At 38.8% G+C, this 18117-nt stretch overlaps 1 protein-coding gene across 1 annotated transcript in view; it reads left to right on the forward strand.

Annotated features, from left to right (window-relative positions):
* The first annotated feature begins 15330 nt into the window (after positions 1-15330).
* Positions 15331-18117, forward strand: part of LOC309550528 (CD109 antigen-like) — a 130916-nt gene continuing 128129 nt past the window's right edge. Inside the window, exon 1 of the mRNA XM_082250887.1 lies at positions 15331-15466. Coding sequence (XP_082107013.1) covers positions 15393-15466 — 74 coding nt within the window. The 5' untranslated portion in view covers positions 15331-15392. The remainder of the gene's footprint in view (positions 15467-18117) is intronic.

Below are 18117 nucleotides of genomic sequence, written 5' to 3' on the forward strand. Positions count from 1 at the left end.
GAAATCAAATGCTTTCAGATCTTATGTTAGACCTAACCTTTCATTTTGAAATTGCAGGTAGTGCTAAAATTGTATGGATTATCGGGCATTCCTATATTTTTTGGGCCCACAGAAGAGCTGTTTTAAGGACTTATGGCAGTAATCTAGGATTTCCTTCTACATCAGTGAAAATATATTGGTGTGGTGTTCGTGGTCTTCTATGGACTGATATGCGTTCTATGTTTTCTGCTCTTTGCATGAAGTGGCCCGTTCCTGATATTATTATTCTACATGCAGGTGGTAATGATTTGGGGAATCGCAAGAATATTGATATTATTTTGCAAGTCAGGTCTGATTTCGTGTATTTTAATTCTATTTTTCCTTCCTGTAGGTTGGTGTTTTCAGAGATGGTTTCGCGTTTGCTTTGGTTCTCTGAGGGTAAATTGTTTTTGGAGAGAAATCGCAAACGTGTAAATCGATCCGTGGCTAAATTTATGCCCTCTGTAGGTGGACTGTCTTATAGACACTCTGACCTGGAGGGGGTATTAGGCGGTTTTTATAGAAGTGATTTGGTTCATTTTTCAGATGTGGCGAATGATATTTTTAATGTAGGCCTACAATCTTGCATTGAGTTGGCCTTAGGCCTTGTGGTGGTGCCATCCCCTTAATGGGTTTGGCGTGTGGGATGTTTAATTTTATTTTGTGGTATAGGCTGTGCTTTTTGGCTAGCCTACAGTATATATATGTATTATTTGTTTATTTTTCAGTGGTGGTTAGTTTGGGCTTTAGGGCCAAGCTATACCTTTGTTTAAATCCCACATAGTATTTTAAAAATATTTAATAAAGGCCGTGGCCGTTTGTACCAATGCAAGTCTGTAGTGTCATAATTTTATATATTTAAAGCTAATGTATGGGTTATTTTAATTATTCATTCCTTATTGAAAGAGTTCTGCTTACGGCACCAAAAAGATGAAGGACAGGTCATAAAATGTACCTGTCATTCATTTGTGGGGACGTAGCATGACAGTTGGTATAAAAAAAAAAAAAAAAAAGATTTAATTACATGTTATTAAAGACAGTCTATTGGTTGATAAGACAGAATATATGATTGGTCATTTAACTCTATTATTGATTGGACAATGACAATGTAATATTACTGGTTACTTTTTTATTACCTGTTGTTGGTTGGTCCAAAAGTGACAGAATTTTCACCTTGAGCCGTTTGGACTCCCCTATATAAAGAGGAAATCTAACGGTTAAAATTCATTCAGCAGCGGGAGCAACAGACAATAGCTTCAGGACTTTTTGTCCCTCCCGCCCGCCCTGTTTTTCTGTTTTTGTCACGGCTTAGTGGTTGTGGGATGTTTAATTTTATTTTGTGGTATAGGCTGTGCTTTTTGGCTAGCCTACAGTATATATATGTATTATTTGTTTATTTTTCAGTGGTGGTTAGTTTGGGCTTTAGGGCCAAGCTATACCTTTGTTTAAATCCCACATAGTATTTAAAAAATATTTAATAAAGGCCGTGGCCGTTTGTACCAATGCAAGTCTGTAGTGTCATAATTTTATATATTTAAAGCTAATGTATGGGTTATTTTAATTATTCATTCCTTATTGAAAGAGTTCTGCTTACGGCACCATAACTAAAACATGTATATGCAGAGAGTAGAACAGATACAGTATGTGAACTAGCTCAGCATTTGAAGGTCTGACAATGCTGTAATCCAGGCACCCCATGCCATTCTGGATAGCTGGGGAGATCACTCTACTCATCTGCCCTCTCATTGGACAGAGGCCCTTGATTTACCAAGTGCCGTTTATGAATTAATATGGATTAATAGGCATCAGGTCGCCGAACCGCCGGGTGATCACTGTGTTCCGAGCTGTCATTAGATAGCTGGGTACACAGAGAAATTGTACCCAGCCAATCCAAGGAGCTGGGTAATATGTTATCGCTGTGATTGGCCATTGCAGCGATCATATGGTACTATTTGCAGTGCTAGTCTCTTGCCCTTCCTCTTACAACAGAGGAAGAAGAGAGATTAGTATTTACACTAAACAAAATTTTAAATGCAACACTTTTGTTTTTACCCCATTTTTCATGAGCTGAACTCAAAGATCTAAGACTTTTTCTATGTATACAAAAGGCCTATTTCTCTCAAATATTGTTCACAAATCTGTTAGTGAGCACTTCTCCTTTGCCAAGATATTTCATCCACCTCACAGGTGGGGAATATCAAGATGCTGATTAGACAGCATGATTATTACACAGGTGTGCCTTAGGCTGGCCACAATAAAAGGGCACTATAAAATGTGCAGTTTTATCACAGAGCACAATCCCACAGATGTTGCAAGTTTTGAGGGAGTGTGCAATTGGCATGCTGACTGCAGGAATGTCCACCAGAGCTGTTGCCTGTGAGTTGAATGTTCATTTCTCTACTATAAGCCGTCTCCAAAAGGCGTTTCAGAGAATTTGGCAGTACATCCAACCGGCCTCACAACCGCAACCACATGTAACCACACCAGCCCTAGACCTCCACATCCAGCATCTTCACCTCCAAGATAGTCTGAGACCAGCCACCCAGAGAGCTGCTGTAACAATCAGTTTGCATAACCAAATAATTTCTGCAATCTGCAAAATCGTCTCAGGGAAGCTCATCTGCATGCTTGTCGTCCTCATCGGGTCTCAACCTGACTGCAGTTAATCGTCGTGACCGAACTGAGTCGGCAAATACTCACATTCGATGGCGTCTGGCACTTTGGATAGGTGTTCTGTTCACAAATGAATCCCAGTTTTCACTGTACAGGGCAGATGGCAGATAGCATGTAAGGCATTGTGTGGATGAGCGGTTTGAAGATGTCAACTTTGTCAACATTGTGGATCGAGCCCATGTTGGTGATTGGGTTATGGTATTGGCAGGCATTTGTTACGGGCAACGAACACAGGTGCATTTTATTGCTGGCCCCCTCGCACCCCCCACCCTTTCAATAGAGTAAAACTGCACATTTTATAGTGGCCTTTTATTGTGGTCAGCCTAAGGCACACCTGTGCAATAATCTTGCTGTCTAATCAGCATCTTGATATGCCACACCTATGAGGTGGATGGATTATCTCGGCAAAGGAGAACTGCTCACTAACACAGATTTAGACAGATTCTGAACAATATTTGAGAGAAATAGGCCTTTTGTGTACATAGAAAAAGCCTTAGATCTTTGAGTTCAGCTCATGAAAAATTGGGGCCAAAAAAAAAGTGTTGCGTTTTATAATTTTGTTCAGCGTATGAATAGGCACAGAATGAAAGGATCAGCAGCTTTTTGCAGTGACACAAAGATCTTTTTTTCTTAACCCTTTCCTGCCCCCTGCTCTCGCACACATAGTTATATACAATACTGACTCTAGTGACCTGTAAATTACCCTTCACCTCCCTTATCCCACCCATCTGAACAGTAACCCCTTTACTTTCATCCTGCCTCTGTATTTGACCACTACATTAACCTCTACACTTCTGCCTTCCTCTGTGTATGACTTGTACAGTAATGCATCTAGTGCATCATTCTCAAGCTTCATGTTTATAGTGGTTGTAAAGGCTGAAGGTTTTTACCTTCATGCATTCTATATATGAAGGTAAGAACCTACTGTGCGCTGATCCCCCCACAGCCCAACCCTAATGCTCACCTGAGCCCCCTCTTGATCAAGCTATGTGCATGGGAGCCTCTGCTATCCTGTGTCTCTTTCTCCACTGAGACTTCAGCGGGAACCATGGCTCCCACTGCTGTAAATCACAGCCAGTGAGACAATGGGAAGAGAGTGGGGGTTGGGGCAAAGCCATGGCTCTATGTGTCTTATGGACACATAGAGTGGGGCTCGGGAGTGAGCACGTACCAGTGCCCCCATAGCAATCAGCTTGCTATTGGGGACACTGGTCGAGGGGGAGGAGTAGTGTCACTGGGGGACCTGAGAAGAAGAGGATCTGGGCTGCTCTGTGCAAAACCATTACACATAGCAGGTAAGTATAACATGTTTGTGATTTAAACAAAAAAAAAAAAAACTCTTGAACCTGCTCAGTACTGGCAGGTTTCTTTATTATGAAGTGTAGTAATCAAGCTAAACGATTACCTATAGCGCTTGCTACTACACTTCACAATTGCACTAGCACTTTCTATAGCAGCTGCTATTTATTTATAATTAATTGAACATCTACTAGATTGCACGATTTTCATTATATATATTCACTTGCTCACTATAGAACTAGGCCCATTTATTTATTTAGATCCCCCCACTGGCGCAGGTAATATACTTTGTATATTTTCTCTCACATACTCTATACCCATTTCCCTGCGGCCATGGAGGTTTATGATATTTTTAACTACGTCACTAATAAAAAAGTAGATGTGGACAGTATTTTCTCGGGAGCAGTTCCCATAAAAATTGATAAAAATATGGACCAACTATTTAAATCGCTTAAGAATCAAATGGATAAACAAATTAGGACTTGATGGGACATATTGACGTTAGAGAAGTTTATTAAGGATAAAATGACCCCAAGAAGATTAAAGGCCCGTACACACGTAACGATCGTCGTCATACAAACGTTCGTCTTTTCTCCCCGGGATGTCGATGTCTGTTGAAAAGTGCAAAGACAGCACAAGAATTTTGTCCGCCGACTTCAGCTGACTGCAGAAGTGATGTCATGTAATGGTTAACTTTCCCTGTGTTTTTTCTTTTCTGAGCATGCCCAGTCTTGCAAATCTGCGGTCTGTCGGCTGATTTCTGTACTGACAGGCGAACAATCGTCCGTTCTGGTGTCGGCATACAAAAATTTTTATGTTTGCAAGAAAGACTCTTGTCCGCAGAATGTGCGAAGACAGCTGTCGGAGGCACCATACTAACAAGCGTACAATCGGCAGATCTTTCGTCCGCCGACGTTTGTATGACGACGATCGGTACGTGTGTACGGGCCTTAAGATGGGATTTAGGCCCAAATGACGGTATGGCAGATACAGATCTTGAAGATGAATGGTATCTTTTTTCCAAACCTGCGAGCACGACCTCTTGGAACTTATAGTAAAGAGAAGGAAAACAAAGTTGAATAAAATAAATGAAAATATATAAAATCTGAAAGAGGATTTAGAGCCATACACTAACACTAATGAATACAAGGAGAAATACAAACAATTAAAAGAATTCTTGGACAAACTGGATAGGGACACTCAACATAAGAAAATAAAGAAGTATCAGAGAGATATTGGGGACTACAACAAGAACTTGGTCTACAAATGGCAGGAAATTAAAGTAGAAACCAATATCGTATCCAGATTAGTGATGTTCGCCTGCGGACAGTTCCCGGCGAACTTAGCATGTTCGCGTTCGCCGCTGCGGGCGAACATATGCGATGTTCGGTCCGCCTCCTATACATCATCATTGAGGCAAACTTTGACCCTGAACCTCACAGTCAGCAGACACATTCCAGGCCAATCAGCATACCTCCCTCCCACACCCTCCCACCTCCTATAAATAAGCAAGGGCAGCATCCATCTTAGATCATTTCTGTGTTACTGAGAGCAGGGAAAGTGCTGCTGCTGCTGCTGTTATAGCTAGGGACAGTTAGTCAGTGTTCCCGGTCTTGTTGTTAGCCAGTGTTCTTGGTACACTCCTGCTGTAAGGACAGCACCCCAAAAAGCCCTTCCTAGGGCTGGTATTTGAGGGTTTTTTTGGATATATATATATATATCTCTATTGTCCCCAAAAAGCCCTGTGTAGGGCTGATATTTGTGTAATTGTTTTTGTTCTGTGATATATATATATATATATATATATATATATATATATATATATATATATCTATTGTGCACTGCAGTTACCTGTCCGCTGTGTGTGAGAGGCCACAGACCCACCACAGACTGTACTGTGTGCACACCACTCTCATTTCGGGTGGCACAGGCACAGTACCTTGCATTTTAAAAAATATATATTTTTTTTCTTCTGTCATAATTGCAGTGAGTGCTGTGTCAGGTCCACAGAGTGTACTGTACCCACTGCAGTGCACTGCCCACCACTGATATATATATGGTGGCACAGCATCTTGTTGCAAATTGAAAAAAAATATATATTTTTTATTATTGCAGTTGCCTGGGCTGCCAGTGACTGTCAGGTCCACAGAGTGTACTGTGCCCACTGCAGTGCCACTGCGTGCCCACCCACCACTGATATATATATGGTGGCACAGCAGCTTGCAAATTAAAAAAATATATATTTTTTTATAATTGCAGTTGCCTGGGTGCCAGTGACTGTCAGGTCCACAGAGTGTACTGTGCCCACTGCAGTGCCACTGCTCACCCACCACTGATATATACGGTGGCAGGCATGACTTTTTTTGGATTAGTGTCTGGGGGGGTCTAAAAAGCGTACCTGTGAAGTTTCAGCTCTGTAGCATGTCCAGAACCAGAAAAAAAAGATCATATAGGTGTAAAAGGGATTCCCACCATCCCTGCTCTACTGAAAAATGATATTTTTTTCTGGTTCTGGACATGCTACAGAGCTGAAAATTCACAGGTACACCTTTTAGACCACCCAGACACTAAATCACACACAAAAAAAAAAGTTCTTAAAAATTGTCATTTTTGATAGAGAGCCAATTATTGGGGAAAAAAAAAAAAAAAAACTTAAAAAAATAATTTCTTTGGATTTAGTGTCTGGGGGGTCTAAAAGGTGTACCTGTGAAGTTTCAGCTCTGTAGCATGCCCAGAACCAGAAAAAAAAGATCATATAGTTATTAAAAGGAGGGTTCCCACCATCCCTGCTCTACTGAAAAATGATCTTTTTTCTGGTTCTGGACATGCTACAGAGCTGAAACTTCACAGGTACACTTTTTAGACCCCCCCCCCCCAGACACTAAATCACACAAAAAAAAAGAGTTCTTAAAAATTGTCATTTTTGATAGAGAGCCAATTATTGAAAAAAAAAAAAAAAAAAACTTAAAAAAAAAAAAAATTCTTTGGATTTAGCGTCTGGGGGGTCTAAAATGTGTACCTGTGAAGTTTCAGCTCTGTAGCATGTCCAGAACCAGAAAAAAAATTAGAATTAGGGTTAGGGCTAGGGTTAGGGTTAGGGCTAGGGTTAGGGTCAGGGCTAAGGTTAGGGTAATTTTAACTTTTTTTAATTTTGTAACTCTAACCCTAAGTATCTCACCGTAACCCTATCGACCTAACCCTAACCCTCTAACCATAGCCCTAACCCTCTAACCTTAACCCTAACCCTCTAAGCCTAGCCAAAAAAATAACCCTAACCCTAAACCTAACCCTAATCCTAACACTAACCCTAGCCCTAACCCTAGCCCTAACCCTAGCCCTAACCCTAATTGGTAATTTTTTTCTGGTTCCGGACATGCTACAGAGCTGAAATTTCACAGGTACACTTTTTAGACCCCCCAGACGCTAAATCCAAAGACATTTTTTATTTTTATTTTTTTTAATTTTTCCAATAATTGGCTCTCTATCAAAAAGGACAATTTTTAAGAACTTTTTTGTGTGTGATTTATTGTCTGGGTGGTCTAAAAAGTGTACCTGTGAAGTTTCAGCTCTGTAGCATGTCCAGAACCAGAAAAAAAATTAGAATTAGGGTTAGGGCTAGGGTTAGGGCTAGGGTTAGGGTCAGGGCTAAGGTTAGGGTTATTTTTAGTGCTTAGGGTTAGAGGGTTAGAGGGGTAGGGGTAGGGCTACTAACTCTAACCCTAAGTATCTCACCGTAACCCTAACCCTATCCCCTAACACTAAACCTAACCCTAACCCTCTAACCATAACCCTAACCCTCTAACCTTAACCCTAACCCTCTAAGCCTAGCCATAAAAATAACCCTAACCCTAACCCTAACCCTAGCCCTAACCCTAATTGGTAATTTTTTTCTGGTTCCGGACATGCTACAGAGCTGAAATTTCACAGGTACACTTTTTAGACCCCCCAGACGCTAAATCCAAAGAATTTTTTTTTTTTCTATTTATTTTTTTTTTTTAATTTTTCCAATAATTGGCTCTCTATCAAAAAATGACAATTTTTAAGAACTTTTTTTTGTATGATTCGGTGTCTGGGGGTCTAAAAAGTGTACCTGTGAAGTTTCAGCTCTGTAGCATGTCCAGAACCAGAAAAAAAATTAGAATTAGGGTTAGGGCTAGGGTTAGGGTTAGGGCTAGGGTTAGGGTTATTTTTAGTGTTTAAGGTTAGACGGTTAGGGTTAGAGGCATAGGGGTAGGGTTACTAACTCTAACCCTAAGTATCTCACCGTAACCCTAACCCTAGCCCCTAACACTAAACCTAACCCTAACCCTTAAAGCCCAGTTCCTGTCCTATTTTGGTCGGTTCTGGTGTGTTTGCGGTGCGTTAAACAGGGAGTTTGGTCTGTCTCTGTGAAGCGGGCGTAACCCTTACACTACCTGATCGATACAACATCATACCTGATCGTATACACACACTGGATGTTTTAAAGCACGTTATTCCAAACAATTTAGGAATGTTAGGTGATTTATGCCCTTTATGGAATAAAACCAGACTCTGCGTCAACTCCATGGGAGTTTTGCCATGGATCCCCCTCCGGCATGCCACAGTCCAGGTGTTTGTCCCCTTGAAACAACTTTTCCATCACTATTGTGGCCAGAAAGAGTCCCTGTGGGTTTTAAAATTCGCCTGCCTATTGAACTCTATGGCGGTTCGCTTGGTTCGCGAACATTTGCCAATGTTCGCGTTCGCCGTTCGTGAACGGCATATTTTAGGTTCGCGACATCACTAATCCAGATCTCCGTCTATGGAAAGAGAAATCTACCCACAACAAGGAGTACCACCCTCCACCCCACTAGAAGAACCTAATCATAACCCACCCACTCCCAGACCCACAGGGGGGCCAAAACCACAGAGAACCCCACACGTATTAAGAGAGAAACACAGGTCTGGACCACCATCCAATCCACCTGTGAGGTACAGTGTACCTACATATAACTCTTTTCAACCGTTGGGGAACACACAGAACGGATACTACACTACAGAGAGACCTCAATTTCGGGATTTTCCCAGATGGGAAAACAGGGAGCCCCCAATATGGAACGGTTACAGGAATCAAGATCCATACCAATATCACCCGTCTCATGGGAATCGGGGCTGGAATCAAGGTTGGAATCGGCCTTACTACAGGAGGGGACGGGGGGCAGAGGAGCACACTGGCAGTCCCAACCCCCACCCCCACATCAAGGTTACCAACCTTATTATCAGAACCAACCCAACCACCACCCTCCTGCACAAAAAGAACAAGAAGGGGAAAAAGACACAGAGGATGTAGAGGTGGCAGGAGCAAAAAGAAAAAGGGCCCGTTAGGCCGGGGGATTTTCAATTTAAGCGGAGTTACATTTTCAGAGAAGGAGCTAGAAGTACTGGACATGGGCTTAAAATATGCCCCTGATCAGCTTTTAGACCCTTTTAAAGTGTTCGTGGACATACAAAAATTTGTAAGAAAAATTAATATAAAAAAATTTTTTTTTAACAAACCGGATTTTAAAGTTTTAAATAATGAGAATAAATATGTGAGAAGTGGTTTAAAAAACAAATCCATTTTTAATCCAAAATGTGGGAATAATCATTTTGTGGACACCTTCAAATCGCTTGTGGAACAAGACTTAAAAACTCTGAAAGGAAAATAGCACAAACCAAAAGACAACATTAGATTAGGAATACGTGAATTGGAACAAAGAAAGAATGTTGTCATCCGTCCGGCGGACAAGGGCGGGGGCATAGTGATCCTTAAGAAAGAGGATTACTATGAGGAACTTAACAGACTGGTACATGACAAGGACACCTATATGAAATTAAAAAGTAATCCTTTGAATACGTACAGAGAAAAATGCAAAAAATATTTGAAAAAAGCACATAAAAAGGGAATACTCACGAATAAGGAATACTGATATCTACTTCCCGAAGCCCCAGGACTACCTGTTATTTACCAACTCCCAAAGGTTCACAAGAATTCCGAAAAACCTTCCGGGTAGACCCATAATTAGTGGGATAGACTCCCTGTTTTCAAGAATTGGAGAGTACCTTGATGTTTACCTGAAACCTTTGGTCACGCACTATCCATCTCACCTACGAGACAGCAAACATCTCATTAATTTGATCAAAGAAAATACCTGGGACGAAGACATTATTCTAGCGACGGTGGACGTGGAATCTTTATACACCAATATCGAGCAGAAAGATGCCCTATCAGCCATCAAATGGGCCCTGGAGGACCAATTGGACTTAGAGGGGGAGCAAAAGGAATTTATTTTAAAACTTTTAAAAATGGCGATGAGAAGCAATTACTTCTGGTACCAGGGGGAATACTATCGCCAACATAAAGGAGTTGCAATGGGGGCCCGTTATGCCCCCAGCGTGGCCAACATATTCCTGAGCAAATGGGAGAATGAGGAAATTTTGGGAAAAAAACGGGATGTATCGAAGGTATATTGATGACGTGTTCATCGTGTGGAGAGGCTCGGAGGAATCACTCCAAGAATATATAGAAAGTATGAATAACAACATTTACAAAATTAAATTTAGTGGCATATGGGATAGAAATGAGATACATTACCTTGACCTCACGATATTCAGGGGCGAAAATGGACTATGCACTAAAACGCACTTTAAGCCCACGGATAGAAATGGGTACATCCCCACCCACAGTGGGCATCACCCACACTGGATTAGGGGAATACCAAAAGGGCAAATGATGCGCCTCAAATGGAACTGCACTAATGAACAAGATTTTGACTCCCAGGCAGACACGATTATTAAGAGATTCCAAGAAAAAGGCTACAAAGAAAACGCACTTTTGAGACTTAAAGATGAGGTCAAAAATATGGACAGAAATATGCTTTTAATGGATAAACCGAAGGAAAATAAGGATTACTCGCTAAACTTCATCACTCAATATAACGTAAGCTATAAGGAAGTTGAGGACATTATAAAAAAGCACTGGCACCTTCTACTGGGGGATGAGAAACTAGGGGAGATTATTCCAAGTCACCCCAAGTTCATCTACCAAAGAGGGCCAAACCTGAGGGATAAACTTGTAAAAAATGTACCAGACCCCCCAAAACGCCTTTTAACTTTTTTAGACTACAATGGATTTTATTTGTGTGGAAGATGCAAACCCTGCAGAACGGTTAAGACCAGAAAACGTCAGATATTGGAATTTTAATCTAACGTGACTAAAAAAAGATACATGATAAAGAAACTAATCACATGTAAAAGCACACATGTTACCTACCTTCTGACATGTCCATGCGGACTACAGTACGTAGGCCGCACCACTAGAGAGCTCAGGATTCGCATCGGAGAGCACATCATCAACATTAGAAAAGGATTTAAGAAACATAGTGTCTCCATGCATTTTAGACTAGTACATAACAGAGATCCCACCCTCCTATCCTTCCAGGGTATAGATAGAATAGAAAAGAATTGGAGAGGGAATAACATGCGAATCGCAGTTTCTCAAAATGAGTCGCGATGGATCTTTGAATTGGCTACCCTTCAGCCTAAGGGTATGAACATTGACATGGACATCAATTGTTTTATCTCTAATCCATAAATTATTACCCCGGTTTTTATCTAAATTAAAAATACTTGATCTTTATATTAAATCATTAATATTGGATTCATATTAATCAGAAATTATTAATTAATTAATAAAATCCAAACTATCCAAATTATTAACATTGGATTCATATTATTCTTAAAAGATAAATAACTATTGATATTTTGAGATTTTAATATTTAAAAATTAATAATTAATAATAATAATTAAAATTTGTATTAAGTTTTTAATATTTACATTTATTCTTGTCATATATTGTAGGTCCACTGCACTAATTTGCCAGAATTTTACATTAATTATCTAATATTTAATTTTTATAAGTCACCCCTTGTTAGAGTCTTTTTAATTAATTATTATTTAATAAGCATTTAATACGTTTTTAATTATGAGTAATAAAGAATTTAATTATTTTTAATAGAATTTTAAATAATGCATAATATTTCATAATAAAACCTTGAAAGGGATTTTTTAATCACATATGGTCGATAAGGTATGGGATATTTAAAAAAATGCATTTCAGATATATAGCAGAATCAGCAATATGAGTATACGGTGTTAATTATGTTTATGGAGCCGGCCACGGTATATCTCTGTACAAGCGACAGTCACATGCATAATATGTAGTAAGAGGTTTATGTGATCAGGATATACACCGTTAAATTAAGTTTGAGCTCTGATGTACCGAATCTCAGTATGGGGACACGGATGTTAGGGCTATTTCCGGTTAAAAAATAGGGGCGGAGTGAAGAGCGGTAGCTCCAATATAAAAAGAGCTGGGCAGACGTGTGACTCCACCTCTGAAGACGTCTAGCCAATGACGAAACGCGTTAGGGGGAACGCACGTCGTGACATCATACGGTGCTTAGTGGAACGCAAGCCGGAAGTGCCGCTCTCCACTCGAAGCCCTCGTGTATGACGGCGTTTTTTGCATGTGTATGGACTGCTACCTCATGTTTTAGCACGTTGGTTTGAACTTTTTTACCAAGCTTTGATGTTTTTGTGATTTTAGATCTGAATTTAAATCCACTTTCATATTTATATATATTTTTTTGGGACTGCATGTATTTTGGAGTGACCGGGGTGTGCAATAAATCAACTACTTACATACAGTACTGCACTATCCGGGTCTTTATTCCCTTTTATACCCTGTGGCTGGAGGTGACCCTAAACAGGAGGACCATCTATCCGCTGATCCGCGTTGGGACCATATCCCCTTGGAGAGAGCTGGCAGCAGAAGTGGTTACTGGAAAAGGGACATCTAGATCCGCCAGGAGGGATGTTCCTTTATCTGGAGATTGTCTCCAAAGCACGGCTGGTCTTAATGTCGGAAGGCATATAGGACCCACGTTTTCTGGTGAGTCTGAATTTCACTTATTTTCCACGGTGAAGGGCCATTTTTCGGAAGAAGAAGAAAAAGGAGCACTGGCACTTTATTTATTTATTACACAATTTTCATACCATTCATTGGACTATTTGTTAACACAATTAATTCTTTTTGGAAGATATCAACTTATGGACTTGGTAAATAATATTTTTTTGTGTGTAGATCCATGGTTTTTATTATCACCTAGTTATATCACAGTACTATTTATTTATTTATATATTTTTTTATGCATATATTTATTATAATAATTGTATTCCAGCAAGCGATATAGGTAATCGTTTAGCTTGATTACTACACTTCACAATTGCACTAGCACTTTCTATAGCAGCTGCTATTTATTTATAATTAATTGAACATCTACTAGATTGCACGATTTTCATTATATATATTCACTTGCTCACTATAGAACTAGGCCAATTTATTTATTTAGATCCCCCCCACTGGCGCAGGTAATATACTTTGTATATTTTCTCTCACAGGTTTCTTTATTACCAAATATTTGTGGCAAAAAAATGAGATCATCTTGGGGTATATACTTTTCAAAAAATGATAATTTTTTTTGACTGTTCTGGCAATTTTATTTGAAAAGAAAATAAGAGAAACTTTTTTTTTGGTCTTTTTTTCTTTATAGTAAAAAGTACACAACTCGGAGATATTAAATACCACCAAAAGAAAACTCTGTCTCAAAAAATGATCTAAAACTTATTTGGGTATAGTGTTGCATGACAGACTAATTCTCAGTCAAACTATCACAGCGTTGAAAAAGGGCCTGGTAATGAAGGGGTATTACAAGCTTGTATTCAAGTGGTAATTTGCCACTAAGCAGAACAGGCAGCATAAAGGGGACATGGAAAGCCATAAAGGGGACATGGAAAGCTCAGTAAATCATTAGGGTTGCCATCTGATGTCTTATGATGCATGGTAGGGGTGTTTAAAGTGGTATCAAGCCCAAAAGCAAAACTGTATTATATTGCAGTTTACCAATCATTAGATGGGGTGTCTGCATCCATTTTCTTTTCTTTACCTTTTTTTCCTCTGTTTCCACCTGGTGATCTTGCCAGTAACACACTTCCTGCGTTAGTGAGACACAGCTCTGGAGGAATGACTACAGGAGGCACATCAGACAGCAGCATTGTCAGTCTGATGAAAGGGGGGGGATCGACAGATTTAAATACACTAACAAACTGAGGTCAAACGCCGGCACACACTTAATAATCCGTTACAGCAAACTGTTTTTTTTTTTTTCCGCTTTTGGGATGAAGGTTTTGCATGAATAACTTAATGCTGATAATTTTTTCACCTCTGCCAGTGTTAGGTGGTTTTTCTCATCCATACAAACTTATACATTCTGTGCTTTTGAAAACAAAAAACTAGCTGGCTGGATCACCAGATGAAAATAGAAGAAAGAAAGACAAAAAAAGGAAACTAATGCAGCCATCACATTTAAAGTGGAAGTAAACTCAGCCTAAAAAAAATGAGAAAAAAAAAAACCTGTAAAGACAAAAGGCATAATGAGCTAGTATGCATCTCATACTAGCTCATTATGAAGTACTTACTGTACCTTAAAACTAAGCCCCCCGCAGTGCCGCCTGCTCAGCGATAGGACATGTTCGGCCATCCTGCTTCCTGGTAAGCGTCCTCCGGCCATCTGATTGGCCAGAGGCACGATTACATCACTGTCGCACAGGGCTCTGAGGGAACGGCATGGATGGCCGTTCCTTCAGAGCGCATGCGCCGATGACGTCATCGGCTGCATGCACTGTAAATATCTCCTAAGCGGTGCAAGTTTAGGGGATATTTATAGCATCTATAGGTAAGCCTAATATAGGCTAACCTATAGGTAAAAGTCTTTAAAGTGGGTTTACAACCACTTTAAGAATTGGTAAATTGCAATATATTAAATGTTTGCTTTTGGGTTTAACACTGCTTTAAATCACACAACCGGTTTAGGAGAATAACTAATCAGTTCACATGCATGTACATCTGTGTAATTCAATGTTGTATTTAGCAATTAGCCTGTCAAAATACATTGGCAATAATCTCAAATATATTGAATTAATCTTTCCATTTTTGTAATGCTTAAGCCAAGCCATTCCTTCACCCTTGCTTGGCTTCATATATGTAATTAAAAGTGTATTCTTTGTTTAGGTAAATAAATGTGACAGGAATATGACAATAATCAAACTATTCTGAATTGTTGGATGAGTAAATTTGCTGTGGGTGTAAATTAAGCAATAGAACAAGATGAAAACAGGGATTTTCCCTGTCTTTGAAATCCAAACATGTCTAACAGTGTCAGGTTCTGAAGAGCAGGGTGTGACACTAACACATTTAAATGCAGTAGGTGAGAGGAATACTTCAGTCTATTGTAGTGTTTGAAGCGTACACACTTCCTATCATTATAGAGATATCATCAGAATGTACACACCATGGCCTCAGTCTATGAGGCACGCTGTTCTCCTTTCACTATATCTACTTGTCTGCAATGCAAGGTAAGTGAGAAACATCCTATCATTATTTTTATACATCGACAAGCTGTCATGCCAAATGAATATTTCAGGTGCTATTGTGCAGTAATACAATCATGTATATAGGATAACAATTATACTATTTTAGCACCTGGCAATAGCAACCATATGGTATACAACAAATTCTGTTCTGTATCATTCTATAATAGTCTTTAGTAGTATAGAAATACATGTCTACATACAACAGAAAAACATGTTTTTTAATGCCATTTTTTATGCCGTATTTATAGTATTTCATTCAGAGTATCTTGACATTGTGTTAGAGATATGCAATAAATACAATAATAATAAAACATCCATCTATAGATTCTATACATTTAATTTTGTCTCTTCTATGTCATCTGGTGCCAGTATTGATTTGGGTCAAGTATTGGAGAATGTCCACTATCCATTGTGGTTGTGTGTGGAATGTATGGTTGTCCTATGGTTGTCCTATCGGTTGTCCTATAGCAGGAATATTACAAACCTCCAGACTTTCCGTATGCAACACCCATAGATTTGCCTATTCTACTGCTCATAGTTCTGAGGTAGCATACTCCAAAAAACACTACTATCATGTATTTACATCTAGTCAGTGTGTAAAATAAGGTGAGCACCATCCTGGCTGTTATGAAACAGACACAAGCTTTTTCTCTACATGGCAGTCATAAAACACTACTCCCCCCCCCCCCCCCAGAAACCTACAATATCTGTAGTTTCTGACTGCATAGTCCTTCTGCATATTTACTATTTCTGATAGCAATCTTGTAGATTATAGAATATTATGTTATGACCTTTGGTAAAGTCCCTTTAGGCCATTACACATATTTTTTAAAATCTGTTTTTGTGTTAAGTTACCAAAACTTGGGTTTTCCATAAATTCAATTATTATATAGTCATAAATGCAGTTATCTTTCAAATATTGCATGGGCCTAGCTGTTAGTTGTTTGGCCTTCGGGTGCAATTATTGTTTTTATACCTTTTCTGAGCAATATGTGGCCCAACTGGTTACAGATTTGAACTTTTAAAATATAGGGTTTTACAGCATAATCTTTTTTTTTGCATTCGGCCTTATTATATTAGGCAGCAGAGTAAAGGTAGTGTATCACTGTTAGTATTAATTATATAAGGAACATGTGAGCTTAAAGAAAAAAAAAAAAAAAACCCAGCACCAAAGATATTTTTCCATTAATCAGAATAGACAAAAGAGATTGATTAGGAAATTATAAAAAGTAATCTTAGTCTATACCTTATGTAATAAATGCTGGGATTCTGAAGCAGCTACTTTGAGGGAAAAGGCTTGACCAATGTTCACACAGTGGTAGCTGTTGTACTCTTGTTTACATTCTAAAAAGTTTCATAGGCTTCCTTATTAAATACAATGAACAAAACTACAAGAATTAAATAATAATATTATTATTATGAATAATAATACTACTTAACAATTATTATTAATTTTAGTTCTGGATTTGGTGTTAGGTAGACCAGGTTTGTTTCTATAGGTGATAGAGTCAAAGAGGTGGCTTGTCCCTCTTATAAGCATTACTTCGAAAAGGATAATAAAAAAAAACTTAAAAAACAAGTCCATTATGCCCAGATAGCACAACAGATGTATATTACTAATACTTTTCATATTATTTTGGTGTAGATGTTTTAGCCACCTGTTATTGGTATTCCCCTTACCCTCTTAACTTGCCTCCCTCCCCTCCCTCTCCCTTCGGTTTCTATACTATACTATACTATACACTGCTTTCTTAGCATCCTTTTTCTTCAGGCATTCTTGCTATTGTTTTATGTGTCAGTACTCCGGTCAATGCAATTGTCCACTGGTTCTTACTGGTTCTCTTACATTGTTTGACCTCATGGACCTAGGTTCCTTTATTTTGATTGGATATTCATGTTGCATCTCATATTCTGCAATCTGTACAGGTCTGGGTACTCTAATAACTGTAATACACCATACACACTATAATAAAATCAGGGGAACATTTTAGTCCGAGGAACAATCGTACAATTTTCTGATAGTGTGTACACAACTTTTGACAGCCCATTTTGACCTTTCCGAACAAAAATTTTCTGAGGGACAAACTCCAAAATGTTCTCGTACAGGAACAGAACGAATGATTTTCGTTTAATGTGTACCATTTCTGTATGATTTTGTATGAGAATTATCACATATGAAAGACTGCACATGACCAGAAAAAACAGATAATAAAAAAAAAGCCTTTGTCGTACATTATTTCTATCCTCGTTTCTGACCTGCTGTAAAACATCGAGGAAAAACGGCCGATCATTCGCCTGATTTTTTCATAGTGTTTATTAGAATTAATTATGCTTTATGTTTTATTGTTAAATTGTGTAATAATTCTTTAATAAACAGAAAAAAAAATCCAGTTGAATGTGGCTATCTACCACTAGCTATACCATGGACTAAATAAATGAGAACCTTCAGAGACACATTAACCACACATATGCTCTGTCAAATATTTCACATACTGCTCCAGGCAAGATCAGGCTCCACGTTCCTAATTTATCAAAACCACATGATTGTCCATCTTATGAGCATCCCACAAAATAAATACAACAAAAGAAAAACAGGAAGTATATACCATATATGTATAAAAATATAAAAAAGA

Source organism: Pelophylax lessonae (genome assembly GCF_965119305.1).
Source record: "Pelophylax lessonae genome assembly, chromosome: 3".
Lineage (NCBI taxonomy): Eukaryota > Metazoa > Chordata > Amphibia > Anura > Ranidae > Pelophylax > Pelophylax lessonae.